Source organism: Podarcis raffonei, chromosome 14 (assembly GCF_027172205.1).
Source record: "Podarcis raffonei isolate rPodRaf1 chromosome 14, rPodRaf1.pri, whole genome shotgun sequence".
NCBI classification, from domain to species: Eukaryota; Metazoa; Chordata; class Lepidosauria; order Squamata; family Lacertidae; genus Podarcis; species Podarcis raffonei.
The window spans coordinates 5611530-5632104 of NC_070615.1; the positions used below are offsets into that span (position 1 = coordinate 5611530).

The 20575-nt window shown below is 44.3% G+C and overlaps 1 protein-coding gene across 2 annotated transcripts in view; it reads left to right on the plus strand.

Annotated features, from left to right (window-relative positions):
* SLTM (SAFB like transcription modulator) overlaps positions 1-20075 on the plus strand; it is a 37947-nt gene extending 17872 nt beyond the window's left edge. The window contains exons 8-21 of one of the 2 annotated variants that reach the window (XM_053364262.1): positions 322-371; positions 2506-2618; positions 6556-6705; positions 7385-7494; positions 8199-8356; positions 9534-9625; positions 10188-10351; positions 11058-11238; positions 11959-12083; positions 12216-12383; positions 14209-14523; positions 15429-15549; positions 17932-18089; positions 19453-20075. In XM_053364262.1, coding sequence (XP_053220237.1) covers positions 322-371; positions 2506-2618; positions 6556-6705; positions 7385-7494; positions 8199-8356; positions 9534-9625; positions 10188-10351; positions 11058-11238; positions 11959-12083; positions 12216-12383; positions 14209-14523; positions 15429-15549; positions 17932-18089; positions 19453-19561 — 2014 coding nt within the window. In that variant the 3' untranslated portion in view covers positions 19562-20075. The remainder of the gene's footprint in view (positions 1-321; positions 372-2505; positions 2619-6555; positions 6706-7384; positions 7495-8198; positions 8357-9533; positions 9626-10187; positions 10352-11057; positions 11239-11958; positions 12084-12215; positions 12384-14208; positions 14524-15428; positions 15550-17931; positions 18090-19452) is intronic. The other variant, XM_053364264.1, reaches the window with a different exon arrangement.
* The last annotated feature ends 500 nt before the right edge of the window (positions 20076-20575 follow it).

The following is a 20575-nucleotide window of genomic DNA, read 5'->3' on the forward strand; positions in this document are numbered from 1 at the left end:
CCTTGTGATGATGGTAATGAACAACTCTCAGTTCTGAGAAACACCAGTATGAAGTCAAGTCCCAGTCCTGAAAGGTGGAGAAGATTACCATATCCACTGAATAAAATTGTCAGAAAATCTAGATCTTCGGGCATCTTGGGGAAAATCAGTGCAAGAAAACCATGATGAGGGAAAATCACTTTTCCTCAAATAACAGTCCAGCCCTCCTTTTTTTGTTTTGTTTTTGTTTCCTTTTTTTTGAAATGACTTGCTTAATAATGTAAGATTCTGGACAAGCAAATTCTGCATGTTCAATTTTCTTTGATTTGTTCCTCCTTTTAGCTCTACTAAGGAATCTAAAGAAAGCAAGGCTTCTTCAAAGGATGAAAAAGGTAATGTGTCCTTTGTGATATGTTGCTATCTTGGATCTGGTAGCAAGGCCATGAGACTAGAAAGCTTCAGGGATGTTTCTGCCTGTCCCGGAGGGGGTGATGCTTATGCTCTCCTCACCTTCAGGTTTTTTCCTTTCCGCTATACAGCTTCAATTAGCTGATTTGAAAGGGTGTTTTTGGGGGTTGTTTTTTTTTACACAGCAGGCTACTTCTAAGTGGGGTGGTATGACTGTAGTTACTTTAGATCAGTGTTCCCCAACCTTGGGCCTCCAGCTGTTTTTGGACTACAATTCCCATCATCCTTGACCACTGGTCTTGCTAGCGAGGGATGATGGGAGTTGTAGTCCAAAAACAGCTGGAGGCCCAAGGTTGGGGAACACTGCTTTAGATGACCAGGTGTCAATCTTGTTCCACTGCTACTTTTTATGCTATTGAGTGAGTGGGGAAACGTTGTAGAAGCAAAAGTGTTCCTTCCATTACTACTAACTTGTGCCTGTGTCTTAACAAACGTTTCCCCAAACATCTTTGTGGAGTAGGAGGAGCCTACTGAATATATCCTTAGGTGTATTCCAAATACTGTTTGTTCCTCGAAAAATGTGTCATGCATCCAGTTGATGATTGCATTGCTCTGTTGTATTCTCATCCTAGAAAGAATATATAGATTGTTCTTGCTAGGTAGTAAAGTTAATTGTAAATGAAATTTTAAATAGAAGACATCTTCATTTGAGACAATGGTCTCCTTACAAGATGGCATCTGAAATGAGGTGAGAAATCCTAGGCTTGGGCGTTTGACTGGTCAGGTACAGTCAGCAAATAAGTTAACTTCTTTAAATTTAGTGGATTACTATAACTTAACAGTTTTTGGTAAGGTTTTTGTAACTGAACAATTTCACTGGGCAGTGTCTTTAGTTTCCCCCCTGGAATACTTAGGGCAGCCTATCATTATACTTTTTAAAAATGAATTTCAAATAAGTAAAACAAAATAACAGCACAATTTTTAAAAAAAAATCAGTTGTGCTAAGAGAGCCAATTCTTCAAGCATGAGCTTCATTATGAAGGAGATGCTGCCTGGTTTCTGGAGTAAGCAGGATTGAGACATGGGCCATCCTTGGCGGGGGAATTTGCCGCTAACTGCTTATATTCCTCTTTGGAGGAGCCTGCAGTTACTGCAGCCGGTCCATAGAAGCAGCTTTGCACTGCTGCTGTGTTTGCCCCTGACTACTGCAAGGCTTGGCTGCAAACTGCCTTTTCTGCCTCCCTTGCTAACAAATGGCACCATCATGAAATAAATGCAAGATATTAGCAATCAGTTGCATGGAATATTTGACAAGTCTGCTGACTATCCTGCAAACCTCATAGATCAGGGGTCAGCAACCCTTTTCAGCCGTGGACCAGTCCACCGTCCCTCAGACCATGTGGTGGGCCGGACTATATTTTTTTGGGGGGAAATGAATGAATTCCTATGCCCCACAAATAACCCAGAGATGCACTTTAAATAAAAGGACACATTCTACACATGTAAAAACATACTGATTCTCGGACTGCCCACGGGCCGGATTGAGAAGGTGCTTGGACCACATCCAGCCCCCAGGCCTTAGGTTGCCTACCCCTGTAATAGATCCTTGCTTGAAATATGTCCTCAGCCAACATAACTTGATGCTAGAATGCTAACTAATGGGTATTTAAAACAACAACAACACCATGAAGTTTGTAAGGTGTAATTTTTAAAAAATGGAGGCACATACCTGTCATTGTCTTCTCAAAGGTATCTTAGAATAGTCTGCTTGCTGGGACCATAGAATAGTAGAGTGTTGACTAATCTGAGCTGTGGCAGTTGTCTAGGAGATCTGAGAGAAGGGTCTTTCTCGTCACCTGCTATCTGAGTGGTTTCTGGATGTGCTTGCTTTAGAAAATCTTTAAAAGCGCATCGTAAGTGTCTTTACTGCTGTAAAATTGGTGGCACAGATTGCATACCCTCCAAATCTCGCCTCTTGCTTACTGATCTTGGTCTTTGTGCACCGTTTGCTGATTAAAAGAAAATTGTGGGTAGAAGTCATCTTCCAAAACTGCACTTTACCACTTGAATGCTAGTTTTTAATATTGATACTGAAATGTTCTGTGAAATTTGTTTTAGGAAGTGCAAGCAGTGGGAGCAGCAGCAGCTCTACCAAGAACTTATGGGTTAGTGGCTTGTCTTCTAACACAAAAGCCGCTGACTTGAAAAATCTCTTCGGCAAATATGGGAAGGTATGGTTCCGTTTAACAGTATCAGTTAATGAATATGACGTTGACTGAGGTTGCAAACAGTGTTCACACACTTGGGAGTGGTATGGCTTTAAACACAAACAAACAAATAATAGTTTCACTTAAAATAGCCTAGATTTGAATGTATTACTTAAAGTCTGCACATCTCAGAACTGAATCTTGACTGTTGAGCTAAAACCTATTTTTCTATATAAAAGAACAAGCCAGAAGCAAAAAAATAAAGGCTTTAGACTTCATACAATAACCTATTATGTGCAAACTATGAGTACTTGGACATTCAGCCAAAGAGTGTGGAGACCTAATTTTCCATCTTCTGGAGAGAAATGCTATTTTGTCCAGCTACCAGTCTTTTCTTCTGGAATGTATTTGGCACTTACTCTTTAAGAAACTGATCTTACGTAGTGTCCTTGCATGTGAACAGGAAGCCGGGCCAAAATATTTTAAATTAAAATTGTTCCCCTACACAGTGTAGTAGGCACCAAAGGCTTGTGGGCTATATAACCAGAGGACTTGAGAGCATAAGAGCCCTTCTGGTCCAACATCCTGTTTTCACAGGGTGTAGCAGACTCACCCCACTAACTGCCCCCAATTCAATACAGCAGGCCCACCGCACAGTACGCGAACAAATTTCTTCCATTTACCACAGGCTGTCTTGCGGGGGCCTTGTGTGAGGGGAACTTTGTTTCAGGGAATCTCAGGCAGGAGTTGATCAAACAAGGAAAGTTTTATTTACAAAAAGAGATTGGTGAAACAAAGTTGGGCTAGGAAGAAGTTAACTTTTACTTAAGCTAAATATAAAGATGTCACAGGCTTAAACACAGTAGTATATGCACATCTTTTCTTAAACTTCAGTTGCTAAATATCGGTTGCTGCACTTCAGGTAAATGTTCCAGTTTCTAGAATAGGTGGTGAAATGCTTAACTCAGTTTCTCTTGTTCCTTTACTTGGTTATGACAGGTCTTTTAGTTAAATACTTTGGACACGCCACAGCTTCCTTCACGGCTTAATGCTCTGTTTCGTGATCTGTTTCATCCTTTACCCCCTCTCTTAGCAATCCCACTTCTGAGGTATAAGAGACTTTGGGATCCTCTTAGCTGGCTTGGGAGTCTTCTTTTCCTAGAAGAGCTCTCCTCGCCTGACGGGAAGGAGACGCAGGGGGTCTGTAGTCCCACAGCTTCTCCCTCCCCTGGTTCAGACTCAGCCCTCCAGGCAACTCCTGTGTCCTCACATAGTCCTCCTCACTTCAGTACGAGGCTCCTTTCTTTAGCTACAGATATTCTCTGCAGAGCGGATGCTAAACTCACATTTGAACCCACTCTCTTGGACAAACCCATTCCTAATCCTTTCTTCCATCTCAAACCAAACTCAAACCTGTCTCGCTCCAGCTCTTTCCCTTCTCTATCCCCATCTCAAGGCTTCCTCAGAAGCTGCTCCTTTTATGTGCCCCCCCATTCTGCTCCTCCCCCCTCTGTGGCCAGCTGACTTTGTAGCCAATCAGAAAGAGGCTCCAGCCCTCTGGTGGAACTCTGAGGGACCTCCCATCACATAGGGGCCAACCAAAAGCCTATATGGGAAGCCTGCAAGCAGAATCTGAGTGCAACTGTGTTCGCCTCAGTTATGCTTGCCAGCAACTGATGTAGTGGATTGCATCCAGTTAAATTCTACTCAGAGTAGACCTATTGAAATGGACACACCCAAGTTAGTCATGCCCATTAATTTCATTTAGTCTACTTGGCGTATGACTAACACTGGATACAACTTGCTGCCTCCAGTATGCTCCCCGGGAGTAGAAAGTCTCTAGTTGCAGGTGGATCTTTAATTTTGTTAAAGTAACAGGTAAGTGTGCATGCTTGTCTTGTTCAGAAAATACAGAAATTACAGTGGTACCTCAGGTTACATACGCTTCAGGTTACAGACTCCGCTAACCCAGAAATAGTGCTTCAGGTTAAGAACTTTGCTTCCGGGTGAGAACAGAAATCTTGCTCCGGCGGCGCGACAGCAGCAGGAGGCACCATTAGCTAAAGTGGTGCTTCTGGTTAAGAACGGACCTCCAGAACGAATTAAGTACTTAACCCGAGGTACCACTGTAGTTTGGAGTCCATCACTGTCTGGAGGCCCACCAGTTCCCCATCCTGACTTTAATACTACCTCAGGGAATGTTATTAGCTAAGAAGCATATTTTCTTCCCTTCCTTTTAAAAAACTGTTTGCCCCATGTTCTTCCATGTACACTCACCTTCAATTGAAGAGACTGGCAGGCCAGGTTAGCAAAAACTGAGTTCCAAGCCTGGCTCCTAATGGTTGAAAGTAAAGCAGATGCCACACTAAGTGGTGGCAGCAATTGATGCTAAAGTAAATTTTGAGAGCCAGCAACGCTAACCTGTTGAAGTTTCAGGGAAGGAGACAGAGAGATGCCAGTGCTCTTTTCTTCTCTACCCACTTTCCAGTAAGGGGCATAAACTACTATTCATGCCCAGCCTTTTCAGGTTATGACAGTCAAAAATAGCAGGCTGTCATAACACTAGATACAGGAGGAAGAGGATATGGGTTTGTATGTTGGAACAAAGATCGTACATCTTGATGTAAACAAGAGCAGCACTTAAGCAAAGGGATGAAAATAGTGACCTCTTTAATTTAGTAATGCAAGAGGATCTCACACTTGTCAAAGTGTATCTCACCATTTATCTAGAAGACAATTTCTAAACTGCCAAGTCATCTAAAATATAATGGCATTGTACAATATTATAATTAATACGTAAGATCAGTATTTACAGTGCAAATAGCCAATTCTGCATTCAATTGATCTCTAAAAATGCTTGGCAAAACCGACAGTTTCAGCAGACAACAGACTATCACAATCCTCAGGTTTCAGTAGAAAGTGTTCTAAAGTCCTGGAGCCACTTTGCTTTATTTTAAAAAAAAAGTATTGGTTCACAAAAAATAAACAAGTGATAACTGTGAGACAGTCGGTAGGGCTTCTCCAGATGATGGTAGTGTATAAGGGACAATTTGGTCCTTCAAGTAACCTGGTCCTAGGGTTTTTAGGACTTTACACACAAACAGTGGTATAGGCATAGGAATTGTGCGCATGTGCACAGTGCTGAACCCAGAAGTGACCCGAAAAGTCACTCAGCACGTCACAGAAAGGGTGGGGTGGGCTTATACACGCACGGGTGCTGGGAATGGAACCTGTGTGCAAAATGCTTGTCTACTGTACTTTGAATGTAGCGCCATAATATACTGGAAGCCAATGCAGAGCTTTCACCACTGGTGTAATGCCCCTGATGCAGGGCCAGTGTAACCAGAAGCCACACCCGACATTCTGCACTTGCTGCAATTTCTGAGCCAGCCTCAAGCATAGCCCCACATAGGGCATAATACAATAGAGGTTACCAAAGCCCACATCACTGTGACCTTAGTATCCATGTCTGGGAATGGTCATAACTCAATCTGAGGAAAAGCACTTGGCCACTGAGGATGTGGTTTTTGCCATATAAACTGCCTAAAATGGGCTCGTAAGAAAGGTACATTTTAGCAGGGCTGTTTCCCTACCAGCATCATGCCCAAGCTTGCATGTATCATTCATGCATTCTGACCACTTTCTTGGTGCAACAGTAATGTTCACTTGTTTTTCTTTGCAAGAACAGGTGTCATCATCACACACACACCCCGACTAAAAAGCTGCTTTTCTCCTGGCCAGCAAACCTGATGTTGAGGCATACAAATTGCCAGGTCTAATGTGGCATCAGATCATAATGACATAACTGTTGTCTGTGAATTTTTCTCTGGCTGTCCCAGTGCATGAGATGTATGCAACCTAGTTGCTTACTGATATTTAGGTATTGCCTCTGGATGTAGAGTAGCAAATGATGAAGATGTCAGTTTAAAACCATGACTGTTTCCATTTCTTTTTCTTACAGGTTCTTGCTGCAAAAGTGGTCACCAGTGCCCGAAGCCCTGGAGCCAAGTGCTATGGCATTGTGACCATGTCATCGAGCACAGAAGTGGCAAGGTGTATAAGCCATCTTCACCGTACAGAGCTGCATGGGCAACAAATTTCCGTTGAGAAAGTAGGTGTGACATGCGCTCTCTTAACAGACAGGGGCAATATCTGTGGAGGGGAAGATGCATCTCTTCAAGAAACTGGGAGGGAAGAACTTCTCCCTTCAGAAGAGGGATGCCACCTCCTTGACTGCTCCTTGGGCCTTGCTGACCTGTTCCAACCTTGAGGAAATGGGCTGGGTTTAAAGTAGATGCTGTTGGAAGTGAACTCAATCTGAAACTAAGCCAGGCTGCACATTTCATATCTAGTCCAACAAACAGTTGGTCTGGAGTTGATTTGGGAAGGGAAATGCTTTAGCAGTTAGGCCGGCATCCTACTGAATTATAACAGTGTTAAATAATTTGGAGCAAGGTCTTATGTGACTCTCCTCCTACAATGTATGTATGTATGTATGTATGTATGTATGGGATGGGCTTCCAAAAATCAAAAGAAGAGCTGTATTGGAATTAGTTATCCATGGTTTCTCCAGGGTGCTGTCCTGTGATCTTCTGTTTCCTCCTCCGCCTCATACTCTTGAGTAGCAGTTGGCTGGATATATAACAGAAAGCGAGAGCAAAATGACTGATGGCAAAAAGGAATGCATCCCTTTTAAAGTTTATTTTAGTCCATTGAGAAATGGCTCTATGCTACACATCCTGCTTGGCAGTCAATGTGTAACGTACTTACTTTTAAAAAATAAATTGCAGGTAAAAGGCGATCCTTCCAAGAAAGAACTGAAGAAAGACAATGATGAGAAATCTGGCTCCGGTAGGAATCCTGGAGAAAAGAAGATGACTTCAAGCGACAAAGCCAGCAAGTAAGAGCCTGATCCTGGAACTTTTGTGTAACCAGAATTTGTTTGGGAAAAACATGAGCCCAAGTGCTGCTTCCTAGCATGACTTTTAAAGCAAAAATAAAAAAATGGTTTATTAGCAAAAGCTGGATTCGGCAACCTATATAAAGTATGCAGACTGAGGAGATAAGCATAATGCTGCTCTTGCTAGACAAGACAAGGGGCAAGGAGCTGTGTAGCATTATAAATACTCACTCCCACCTACTAAAACACTTCCTTAGTCACCTCTCTGGTTTGAGATTTCAACCTTTTCTGCCCGTGTGAATTCCAGCGTATTTGATAACCATCTATCAATAATCCATCAGAACCAAAAACTTGCTTTTTCTTCAAATTATAGTTATACAGGCAACCCCCGCTTTTCTCAAGGGTTGTGTTCTTGGTCCCCACGCACATTAGCGGCACACATAATCCTGCCCCGTTCCACTTCCATTCTGCCCTCTTCCAGGTCCAAAAGGACCCACACGTCAGTCACCGCCTGTATATAAAACATACAGTAACAAAGTTATTGTGAATTTTACTTTGCTCACTAACTCAGTCCATAACTCATAAATTCAATCCATTTAACTTGGTAACTTTAATGGCTATCCAAAGTCCTTCCCACTACTAAACAAAAATTTAGTTTCTCAGAAAGTGAATTCTATACCACCCCTGTTTGTTACCTTTTTTAGGACCCTCTCCAAAAAGGAGGATAAGAAATCTGACAAATCTGAGAAGAAAGAAAGCAAGGATGGGAAGAAACCTGAAGGCAAAGAAGAGAAGAGTGACTATGGATCCAGTTGTCCTGCTCAAGACCCTATGAAAACGGCAGAAGAAAAAAAGCGAATAAGTATGCATTGCAGCTACTCTCCTTACAAACAAATCTCGACCATGTACTTGGGTCCCTACTATATTATGCTATTGCTTTTTATGCTAATGCTTTGAAAAGGATTAGGCTGTATAGTCATACATTTTTCAGGCAGTGAGCTGGCATTTTAACAGGTATCACCTAGAGTTTCTCTTAATGTTAACAAATCTGCTTTGAATATTTTAGAGTGGAGTAGTGTTAGGCTCACTTGACACAAAATGGTGGTGCAGGGGCAGCGCCAGTCAGAAAATGGTGGCATATGAAGGCAGAATTTGGCAGTCAGTTGAAAATTACTGATGTCACTTTCTAATCTTACATGCCTTTGGAAATTGCTAAATTCTTTGTCGCAGTGTTTTCCTTGTAGCAAGGAGTTCTATGGTTCAGCTTTCCTCAAGTTCAGAACAGACATTTGCACTGGAGGTATTGTGATTTAGCCTCCCCCCTTTCAGCAGAATTTGCTGATCCAGAAGTTCTGAATGGGGAAGCCCTTTTCTTTTCCACCCTCACATGCTCTCCAAAGTGTTTTTACCCATCTCCTGTAAATTCTTCTCCCATTGCCCCCTTTATCCACATGCATACTGTAGGGCCAGTTTCTTTCATCCCTCCTCCCTGATTTTTTACTTTCACTTCTTCCTTCTATAGCAGCTTCCCTATCACACCCTCTTCCATTCTTATTCCCGGTTTGTTTGCTATTATTTAATAGCAAACTTTTCTCTCACTTTCTAATTTCCTTCAACACTTCCTCTGGCTCTTTCTTCCCTCTTTTCCCTGCTCCTCTCCCCACCCTGCACTCCAAACACTTCTGTCTCTTGGCCACTTTCACTCAGCATGCAAAGAGTTGCTGGTACTGTCCTTGTTCCAGCCAAAAAGCTGTGGCAGGACTGGGAGGCAGGAGAGGCAAATAAAGAGGTGTTGGGCAGGCTGTGGCCCTTAGGGCCAACCTGAAGATATTCCAAGGCCCACTATTTAAGAACCATGGATCTAGAACAATCAGCATGGCTTCTTGTAAAATCCAAATCCAAATTAGTTGGCCTTTACATCAGAAAAATTACCTTTAAAATCTTTTTTTACATGTTCCTGGAACATGTACAGACTTAGCAAAATGGCTTTTGTGTTTTTTCTTATGTGAATAATTAAGCATGTAATTTATCTTCCAAAGGTGTAAAAAGTCCAAGTCATATGGTAGTCCTAGACCAAACAAAAGGAGACCAAGTTCACACCAGGACAATAAGAAGGGGACGGTTTGAAAAAGTAAGTATTGCTCAAAACATTAGTCTGTTTAGGCCCTAATTCGGTTTATGTGAGAGTTGGTTTTAGCTGAGACAGAAGAGTGATGGGGTGCTGTGTCACAAAGGAGACTAGCTAACCACAATTTGACTTCTTTCTGAAGCCTAGGCAACTATAAGGCAGCTCTCACAGCAGAGTTTGGAAGTTCACTTACAAACAGTGAATTTTTGCAAAAGTCTTGATTAAATGCTGCAGTCAAGATTGCTATGCAAGCATCACTCCTACCTCCTATGCAATTGGCTCTTCTGGAGAAAGATTTGATGGGGGTCTGGAGTAGGAGGCACTTCCCACTTCCTCTTAGAGCCAGTCTTTCTCTTGCTGCCTCTGTAAGCAAACTTCCGTTTCACCTAAGACCCTGTTATAAACTGTTCTTAGTGGGAGTTTGTTCTTTATTTTACAGAGAAAGGGAGCTCTTGGGCATTGGGACCTTTCATAGTCCACAAGAAGCCAGATGACTCTTGGCATGCTGTAAACATGTAAAAGTGTCTCTAATTCTCATATTTATATAAAAAAACCTTGTCTCCAGCCACCTATGTTAAGGAACAAAGAGCGTTTTCTTCAAGACAAAATGAAGTTCAGAGACTACCGGGGCAGAAAGGACATACTGCCTTTTGAGAAGATGAAGGAGCAGAGAATGAGGGAGCACATTGTTCGGCTAGAGCGAATTCGCCGTGCTGTAGAGTTACGAAGGTAGGAGGGATGCTCGACACTTTGTCGCCATCAAGCTTCTCAGGTGCTTGGGGAAAACACCACCTTGAGGCCAAAACTAGACTCTGGCAGTTGGACTCCTGTTTCCAGGCATCTCATTGGCACTGAGAGAGGCAGGGATGATCCGCAGGATGGAAGTGGCGAATGGGAGGAGGGGTGCTTAACCTTTTTGTCCTCCCAAGTTCTAGACAGGAGAGTTCATGGCAAGCATGTAGTCCTATGTAGCTCCACCCTAATATGATGGTTGCTAGTGGAAGAGGAGAAGAACAAAAGGTGACACCAGTGAAGTGCAAGATGCTTCAGAAATCATTACTCACAATGATGTGGGAGAGAAGAGAGAAATTGCAAAGTGCTAAACCTTTTTCTGCACAAGTGCAGTTACCCCCACCCCAAATTGCACACTCTGGAGGAACCCCATGCCCCGTTATAACAAACCCCAGAGCATCCCTCAGAGCAGGTTGATGTTACTGCCATTGTCTGTAGAGAGTTCTCCGCCCGTCTTGCTCGCCAAAGCACAAGAATCTGGCAAGTGTATTCTGCAGTAACTTTTTCAGCGTTGCCGTAACCATCAGTCGTGTGACTAACGAAGGAAGTCAAGTCCCAAAGGAGCACCTTGTTCACTTGTTGGCCTTGGGCCTAAAAAGGCTGCCTGCAGCTGCCCCACCTTTGAAGCTCCCGCTTTTTGCAGGCGAAGAGAAATTGCCGAGCGAGAGAGAAGAGAGAGGGAGCGCGTCAGACTCCTCCGTGAGCGTGAAGAGCGTGAGCGTTTGCAGAGGGAGAGGGAGAGGCTGGAAATTGAGCGGCAGAAGCTGGAGAGGGAACGGATGGAACGAGAGCGCTTGGAGAGGGAGCGTATCCGTATTGAGCAGGTGGGTTTCCCTCTCTTTTATTTTCTGTTGCTTGCAGTCTCTAGCTTCTTTGAAAGGTGTTAGCACTAGTTCCCTGGTAACAGAGACTCCCGCCAGGTGCTTTCTCTGTCACGTAGAGCCCAGGAACTTGTCTACTTCTTTACATAGTTGAACTCTCTGGGATATGTTTTGGTGCTAAGGTCCAGTTTCTGCCATTGCAACAAAGTATGCAAATTGAGCCAAGTCTGCCTAGTTTTAATTAGCACAACTTGGTCCATCAGTAATGGCATGATGGGAGGAACCGGTGGGGACCATGAAGAAGGATATGAGTGCAGCTGAATACTTTTTAGTCTTGGATTGTTAGCTTATGTGGTTTCTGAGGAGGGCTGGTAACATCAGCATTGCACTTTGTGTTGAAACCCTTTCAAAACACCAGGCACATCCACTTCGCTGCTCCTTTGGATCACTTTGAGCTCTTCTACAGTGGTCAGAGCTAATTCTGCTACTTTCCCAATTGTAGCTGAAGCTCTATGGCAAGGATGGGGCACCTGTGGCTCTCCAGATGCTGCTGTACTACAACTCCCATCAGCCTCTGCTAGCATGGCCAATGATGGTCAGGGATGATGGGAGTTGCAGTCCAACTTCTGGAGGGTCATAAATGTTCCCCATCCATGTCCTCTGGCCTTCCCAATGGGTTAACTTCTTCCAGTGCTCTTTAGAGATTCTTTCTCTTCTGGCTAGGAGCGCCGCAAGGAAGCAGAGCGGATTGCTCGTGAAAGAGAAGAGCTTCGGCGCCAGCAGCAGCAGCTTCGTTACGAGCAGGAGAAGAGGAATTCCCTGAAACGGCCTCGGGATGTTGATCACAGGTAGTGCTTTTTTCCTTTTCAGGCTGGATGCCTGCTCCTCTGTCCCATCGGCCCTGACAAAGCACAAAACAAATAAATGTGTGTGGCAGCTTGGAGTCCTGACAGTGGTGTGTCTCTTCCCCACCCCATTAGGAGAGAGGAGCCCTACTGGAATGAAAGCAAAAAGATTTCCTTGGACACAGATGCACGTTTTAGCCATGGGTCTGATTACAGCCGGCAGCAGAACCGGTTTAGTGATTTTGACCACCGAGACAGAGGGCGATACCCAGAGGGTTCCGCAGTGCAGACTTCCTTTGACAGGTATGCTTGGGGATGATGGTCACAAAAGTATATTCTGATGTTGTCATGATTCAGTAATGGAAGGGTGGCCTCAAGCGGAGCAGACTTCCTCAGGAAGTTGTGGACTCTCCTTCATTGGAGGTTTCTAAGCAGAGATTGGATAGCCATCTGCCATGGATGCTTTAGTTAGAGATTCCTGCATTGCAGTGGGTTAGAGTAGATGAGCCTTCTGTCTCTATGATTCTAAGTGCCCCACAATCATTTTCATCCTGGGATACAGTTTACACTATTCAAATGTGTGTTCCCTTAGTTAGAGAGGACAGGGTATTCTGATTCTTAAAGTGTGATCTCAGAAATAAGTTATTATTACAGCTGGGAAGTTGCTGTTTGTGACACTAGTGCAGGGGTTGGCAACCTAAGGCCCATGGGCCACAAGTGGCCCATGGGGATCATTTAACTGGCTCATGGACGCCCGACGCCCGCTCAGTCGGCTGCCATGCACGGCGCGGAGCAGAGCAGGGACTGCCTTCCGCAACGATGGCCAGCTTCCCATTGGCTGCAGGAAGCTCCTGCAACCAATGGGAAGCTGCGCACACCTCCTCTGCACCAGAAGGAGCACCGGAAATCGTGTTTGTGCGTGCACACACACTCTGACCCACTGCGGCATCTGCGGGACCGTGAACCGGCCCAAGCCACAAAAACTTTGCCAACCCCTGCACTAGTGTGTCCTTTGGTAATGGGAAGTGTAGTCCGACAATATCTATAGCAGAGATGGGGAATCGGGGGCCTCCTAGCATTGCTGGATACCAGTTCCCATCAGCCCCAGCTAGCCTGGCCAGTGGTCAAAGAGGATGGGAGTTGTGCTCCAGCAGCATATGAAGGGCACCAGATTCCACATCCCTGATCTTGGGTAAGAAATAGAAATCAACATGCTCTGAATAAAACATAGTGACTGCCTTGGAATCTTTCCCCTGTATTTCTGCTGTCTTTTGCTTTCAAAACTGTTTTTGTGGGTCTTTCAACCGTAATAAAGAATGTGTGTGTGATCTTGGGGGCACCATATTGGCTACCTGTGCTAGGCTCTGATTTTCAAGATGATAAGTTTGCCGTGTGATCTGAAGCATGTTTACTCAGGTGGCAGTGGGATTTACTCTGGGACAGAGGAGCAGATCTGGTAGATTTCTGCATGGGTTGGCGAAAGTGACTCTCAACTGTTAAACAATAGTAGCAATACAAAAGCTCCCCCTTTCTAAATTAGCTTAGTTCTGCTAGTATCAATTCTATGATTCTGTGATACTGAAAATAAATTTCTGGGCTGAGCATGTGCTTACATTGCTCCTAAATACTAGCTCTTAAACACCCCCCTCCCGAGCCCTGGTTGGTGGATTTCCGCTTGCAGGCTCAACTTTGTGCTTTACAGTGGCACCTCAGGTTACATATGCTTCAGGTTACAGACACCGCTAACCCAGGAATAGTGCTTCAGGTTAAGAACTTTGCTTCAGGATGAGAACAGAAATCGTGCTCTGGCGGCGCGGCAGCAGCAGGAGGCCCCATTAGCTAAAGTGGTGCTTCAGGTTAAGAACAGTTTCAGGTTAAGTATGGACCTCCGGAATGAATTAAGTTCTTAACCTGAGGTACCACTGTACTAGAAGCCGTAGAAGTCTGCCCACCCTCAGGCTACTCCGGTTACTTGCAGCTGTATCCCTAATAACCTCATAAAGCAGTCCTCATAATGATAAATTAAGCAGCAAAGCACCTTGGGGTATGGCGGGCAGATGCTGTGCCAGACAGAGAACCAGTTTAGGGAGTGACCCTTAATCTGAAAAACTCCTGCCTTTCTGAACAGGCGGGAACGATTTGTCAACCAAAGTGATGGGAAAAAAGCTCGGCCAACCACCAGAAGGGAGGAGCCTGGGTTTGAAAGATACCCAAAAAGCTTCAGTGAATCCAGAAGAAATGAGCCCCCTCAGCCCCGAAACGAACTCCGTGACAGTGACCGGCGGGAAGTGAGAGGAGACCGCGATGAGAGGAGGACTGTGATAATCCAGGACAGACCTGAGATCCCTCATGGCCGTCACCCACGAGAGGCTGGGACCAACTCATCCCGGCAGAGTTCTTGGAAGGGTGAAGGAGGGATCAACCCTGACAAGCGAGATGCCAGGTGATTCTTCCACCTGGGTTAATAGCTGGGATGTGCAGGTTCATTCCTGCCCAAAACTTGGGGTGGGGATATGTATATGTGGCTGTGATTCACCAAGACAGAACAGGTATGGCTCTGTTGCCCTTTCTTCAACTGGAAATTCTTCAGCGTGTGGGATGTGCTGGGTAGAGAGGGAAGATCTTGCTACTTTGCCCTGGCCCATTTGCAGCCTGCCACTTGTGCATCAGCCTGGCTGTGTAAGAATCGGAGTGCTTTTCCTCAATATGTTGGGTCTGTGCCTGTTCCATATGAGGCCTTCAGGCTCATTATATTTTGATCCTTGATATGCTCCAACACATTAATACTTAATTTCTAACCTAGATTTCTTTTAACACACTTCTTTGGGTGCCATTCGTGGCAGTGAACAGCATGACTTGCATGTGCCTAAACTGAGCAAATGCCATGTTAAATGACTGGGCTTCCATGTCATCTTCTATTTTGCATCCTGGTGAGCAAATGGACAGTATAGGCCCTTCAAGTCACAGTTAGAAAGAACCCTCTTGAGGGAGGTGATGCTTGCCAGGTCTGCAGATTTCCTTGCCAAGCAGGGGCGATTTTCTAAACCTAGTTGGGACAGGTCAAGAGAGCTCTAGAGTTACTTTCCTTCCCCAGTCAGCAGGAGGCAAACTAGATTGCTTTATATTTTTGGCACATTTAGACTGCAGCCTGTCAGCTAATGGAAACACATATGGGATTCACTGGAAGTGCACAGATAGTAGGAAAGAATTGTTTGCACTTCCGCAATTTGAGGAAGGCAACTTCAGCCCTTTATTCTAAGGTGTTAAGAGCAATGAGTAAAACGGAGCCCCCCAATTCAAGGTGTGAATTATTACTTACTGTACCATGTTGGCTCTTTCCTTCCGCAGAGAGAGGCCAGAAAGATCAGGCCGAGAAGTCTCTGGACATTCTGGGAGTCGTAGCAGCACATCTGGCTACGGAAACCGGGAAGCAGAGCGCAGTGTGATGGAGCGTGGAAGTGGGGGGCAGGTAAATGGAAGGGGGCCTTTGCTCACTTGGTGGAACGTGGCAGGGGGGCATAATTAACATGCATATTCTGATTAGGAATGTGGTGATTGGTCTTTGTTGCATTTTCTGTAAGGTCACTTGCACAGAGGGAAAGGCAAGGTAGTTTTCATCTGCTAATTTGGATTCTGGTTTTACTTCATTTGTATACCACCTTCTGGCCAAAATATTTGACCCTTTAAGCAACTGATACTATATTGCTACTACGTTCTTTAAAAACCCATCGAAATAATGAAAATGATGAATCACTAAGAGAAGCAGAAAACTGTTCACTTAGTAGCATGACAAAGACAGAAGTGTCAAAGGAAATCAGTGAGGTAGCCAAGTAGGTTGATGATACCAAATGGTTTAAGATAGCTGAAATAAAAGTGAGGCATTCAGAAAGGCTCTCTCTAAACTGGCTGAATGGACAGTAAAATGGTTAGCACAATTCAGCATAATCAAGTGTAAATTGACAGGCAGCGGGGCAAAAAAAAAAAAAATCTTAACTCTTAATTAATGGAGACTCTTGAGGAATGAATCCCTGGGATCATAGTGGATAGCTTGATGAAAATGTCAACACTGTGTGACAACTGGAAAAAGTGGATTTCCTGCTAGGAGTCATTAGGGAAAGAATTAAAAATAGAACTGCCAATATCATACTGCTGTCATACAAATCTGGTGTGACCGCATATGGAGTTCTGTGTATGGTTCTGATCACCTCACTTCAAAAAGGATATTGTAGAGTTGCAAAAGTTTCAGAAAAGAGCAACCAAAATGATCATGAGGATGGAGCATCTCCTTTATGAGTAAAGATTACAAAAGACAAAAGAAAGTACTTCATATAGTGCATAGTTAACTGTTGTAGTGATGGACACCAATTTGGATGGCTTTTAAAAAGAGACATAGACAAGTTATTTCTGCCTCCCCGTCAAAAGCAGTATGATTCTAAATGCCAGTTGCGAGAATCGTAAGTGGGGAGAGCACTGCTGCACTGAGGTTCTGCTTGCTTATAGGCCGCTATGAGAACAGGTGGCTGGACTAGATGGGCTTTGGGTCTAATCTAGCAAGGCTCTTCTTATGTTCTGTGCACCTGGTGAGTGAATGGCAGCCGGGCCTGGCAGACTTCGTAGGGAAGGACATGGAGAGGATGGACCACCAGCGAGGGAGCCCTGCTTGACGCAGCCACAAGGGCAGCCTCTAAAAGCTGTTCTGACTCAGAGTCTCCTGGGGTGGCCCCCACAAATGGGGAAGTCATTTTATGGAAAAGGCTTTTCCAACTTGCTGTGCCCCCAGATTCTTTAGGGCTGAAAAGTCAAGAAGCAGCATTGCAAAGTTTGTCTGGCAACCAGTACAGAACGCACTGTTTCTAACAGCCAAGCTGCTGCCTTTTGACAGGGTCACTGAGCCCAAGTTGGTGACTGCTGTATGATCATATGATTGGTCGACTGCATTTATATCCCACCTGCTTCTCCAAGGAGCTCAAGGTGGTGTACATGGTTTGCCCCCACTTCAATTAATCCCCACACAGAAACCCTGTGAGGTAGGTTAAAGCTGAGAGGCAGGTCACCCAGGGAGCTTCATAGCCAAGTGGGGATTTTAACCCTGGTCTCCAAGGTCCAGGTCTGACATTCTAACTACTACACCACACTAGCTCTCATTTTTTTGTGAGTAAAACCTTGTCTTGCCGGGCTGATGTCTGCTCTGTGCTTCCTGCCTTCACTTGATTTTGGGAAGAGTGATTATTGTACAGTAGAGTCAGAGCAGATGGAGAGGAATGTTTCACCTTTTCCCTGGAGAGCCACCTTAGGCATCACACTCTGAGGAGAAATCCTCAACATTAGTGGTTGCTTAACATGGAAGGATGGGTGTCCAGTTGAACAGAAGCCCTCTTTTCCCATCTCCCCACCCACCACAGTCCCTTTTTTTTTCTTCAGAGAAAAATCAAGAACAAAAATGTGCATTCCTCCTAATGGGCTGTGCAAAGTGCTTTGCATGCTAACCTCTCGTTATATCCAAATTTGAGGTTTTCTTAGTGCAACATCCAAGACACAATGCATGCAGACTCAGAATATCGGTGCAAAAAGTGTACCTATGTGGGTGTTGTCCTTTATAGTCCAAGGGCTGAACTTGAGACAAATTGAAAATCCCTGATGTAGAACATGATTTGCAGAACATTTCCTGCTTTTGTTGGCGCTGCTTCTCTGAAGTTCTTCCGAAAGAGCTGTGAACCTTCCCAGGATGCACATCTAGAGAAGGCTGTACTGGAGCCAAGTGTGTGCAGCTGTTGTTCCTTTGGGTCTGTTTAGGAAACACAAGTCAAAAGGTGGTGGCACTAGCAGAGTAACCTCCCGTGTCCCTTTCTAGCATTATAATGAAGATCGCCACGTGGTTGAGCGGCATAGCCGTGATGCTGGACCAAGGAAAGAATGGCATGGGCCCAGTTCACAGGGCAGCAGCTATCACGACACAAGGCGGATGGGAGATGGCCGAGCAGGAGGTGGCATGATGTCTCCCCACTCAAGGTACCTGTGATGCTTCTTGCTTCCCCACACCCTAAAATATCACACTTCTGAGGTTGCTTCTAAAACTCAGCTTTACATATAAGGCTGAAAAAGGTCAGATTCAAGGAGCACCCACTTGATTGGTGTGCTGGGGTGCCCAAGTTTCCATTAGGACGATGTATCCCACCCCCTCCCCATAACCGATTCGTAGCCCACTTTGAATTGGCCCTGAGCTCTGGATTTCAGTCTAAAAAAGAAAGCTTCAGAAACCCCCGCAACTTGCATTGGGACACCAAAATCGCCATTTTCTTGACATGGGTGTGAGGAATTTGGAGACATGGTAGCCCCTATAAGAGGGGTGTAACTCTGCCACATTTCAGGCAGGTGGTTTACTTTTTTACTCTGGATCACCCCGGATCTCTGAGGCAATGCAGGATTGGGTACTCTGCCCCCACTGCTGGCACAAATCTGAGTTGCCCTGATTGAGGATGGGATTCAGTGCAGACTTTGGAACTCTGTTCCTAGAGAGGTTGGACTGGCTCCCTCCTTGTCCTTCTGTCAGCAGGTGAATACATTTTTATTCCAGCAGATCTTTAGGAACTGGCTGTTGAAGGAATGGTTGGTGCTGTGTTTTTAATGTTATCATCTGTATTTTTAATAGTTTTTATATTGGGTTTTTCTATTTGTGTTCAATTACTGTTAAATGAATATCTTGCCAATGTTTTTAGCTTTTTAACTTTAAGCCACTTGAGTCCCAGTCTAGGAAAAAGATGGGATAGAAATAAATGTAATAACAATAATTCCTATGACTCAGTGGAAGCTTGGCAGTACAGTTGAGTAAGCTTTGCAGAGAGTTTCATGACCGCATACAATATTGTCTGAATCTAGTTGGGCTTTGGAAACACATGAAACATAACTACTCATATTGTTAGTTTGTAAGCATGATGTGCTCTGGATAAGGAGAAATCCCCTTGGACCTGAGCAGATAAAGCTTGACCAGTGAGGAAATTGGACAGAGGCCCTGGGCCTGGGCAGCATCTGTATAAATCACAGTATAAGATCCAGGAGTTCGGTTGGGCATCTTTTTAAAGCTCTCTGCACCTGAACATGATTACGCTGAATGTTGTCCAGCATGGGTTGCTAGCTCCCTGATGCACACTAAGGAGTGTTCTGTCCCCAGTCTCAAAAAAAGTAGCTGCTGTTCTCTCAGTAGCCTGCCAGTCTCACCGCATGGTTGAGTGGGAGCTCCCCAATGTGTCAGCCTTTACACCTGTAACAAGATCAGGTTGTGAGAACTTTGCCTTGCTCAGCACTCTGGATAGTGAGATGTTAATTCCTCTGAAACTTCTTTTTAAATCTGCTTCTTTTTCAACTTTTATTCCAGTAATTCTTCGCCCATTAATAGAGTTGTGCAGATTACGGGCAATTCCATGCAGAGGGGAAGTGGTTCAGGATTTAAACCGTTTAAGAGTGGACCACCACGAAGATTCTAAGCCTGCTGACCTGCTTGCCCCCCCCCCCCTTGGTTTCAAGATAACTTATTGGAAATCTTTTATGAACAAAGAAGCCTTGGCTAAGAGAACTTGTCTTTTTTTAATTTTACCATAATTACTTTTTCCTCTTTTTTGGAGGCATTTTAAATAAGTTAGGCTGTTTGGATTTTGGATAGTTCATTGTACTTTTTTGATGAGCATTTCGCCCCTGTAACACTAGGAGCTCTGAAATTAATTGGAACCAAACATGTGAACCGCTGTACAAAGAGATGATTTGTTTTGCACCCAGTAGTTTAATTTACAATTTAGCTCTGTGATGTCAGGCTTGAAAATTAGGTACTTACCACAAAACACACAGATAACCCAATTGTACATTAGAATGGGTAGAGAATAAGGGTTGGGTTGGTTGTTTGATTTCTGGGTATTATGTAACCTATTTTTGGAGAGTTGTTAAACTGAGTGGATCTGTATCCTGGCCACTGTATCCTTTTGAAATAAAGCTTCATAATCTGTATTGCCACTTGTACAGTCTGGTTTGTTTGTCTGGGAAGCTGAAATTGGCTGGTCCTATGCAGTAAGTCATTCTAGAGTAACTCCTTTCTCTGTTCCTGTCACTGAGGTAAGATCACAGTAAAAACAGACACATTAAATTAAGCAATGTTGTAATGACATCTGAAAACTTTGTGTGAAAAGTGCAGAATAAGAGTCTTCCTCTTACTTGGCCCCTGCCCCGTTTCCCTTCCAGCAGCCCCACTCATGGCCTGCAGTAATGGAAATGGCCAGTCTCAGATGACATTGCTAAAAAAATTAAGACTCCATTTGCAGCAGAGCATAGTGGCCTTAAGATTTGGCTGTGTTCTGCTCTTGGCCTTCAGCAGCCAAGCTGGGGAAGTGGCTGTTCACATATGTCCTCTTGAAATCTGCCTCATTCTTAAGGTACATCCCATTTTATCTGAAAGATTTACTTGGGTGATATACAGAAAAGTACCCATAGTCTACATTTTTCAGTATTCA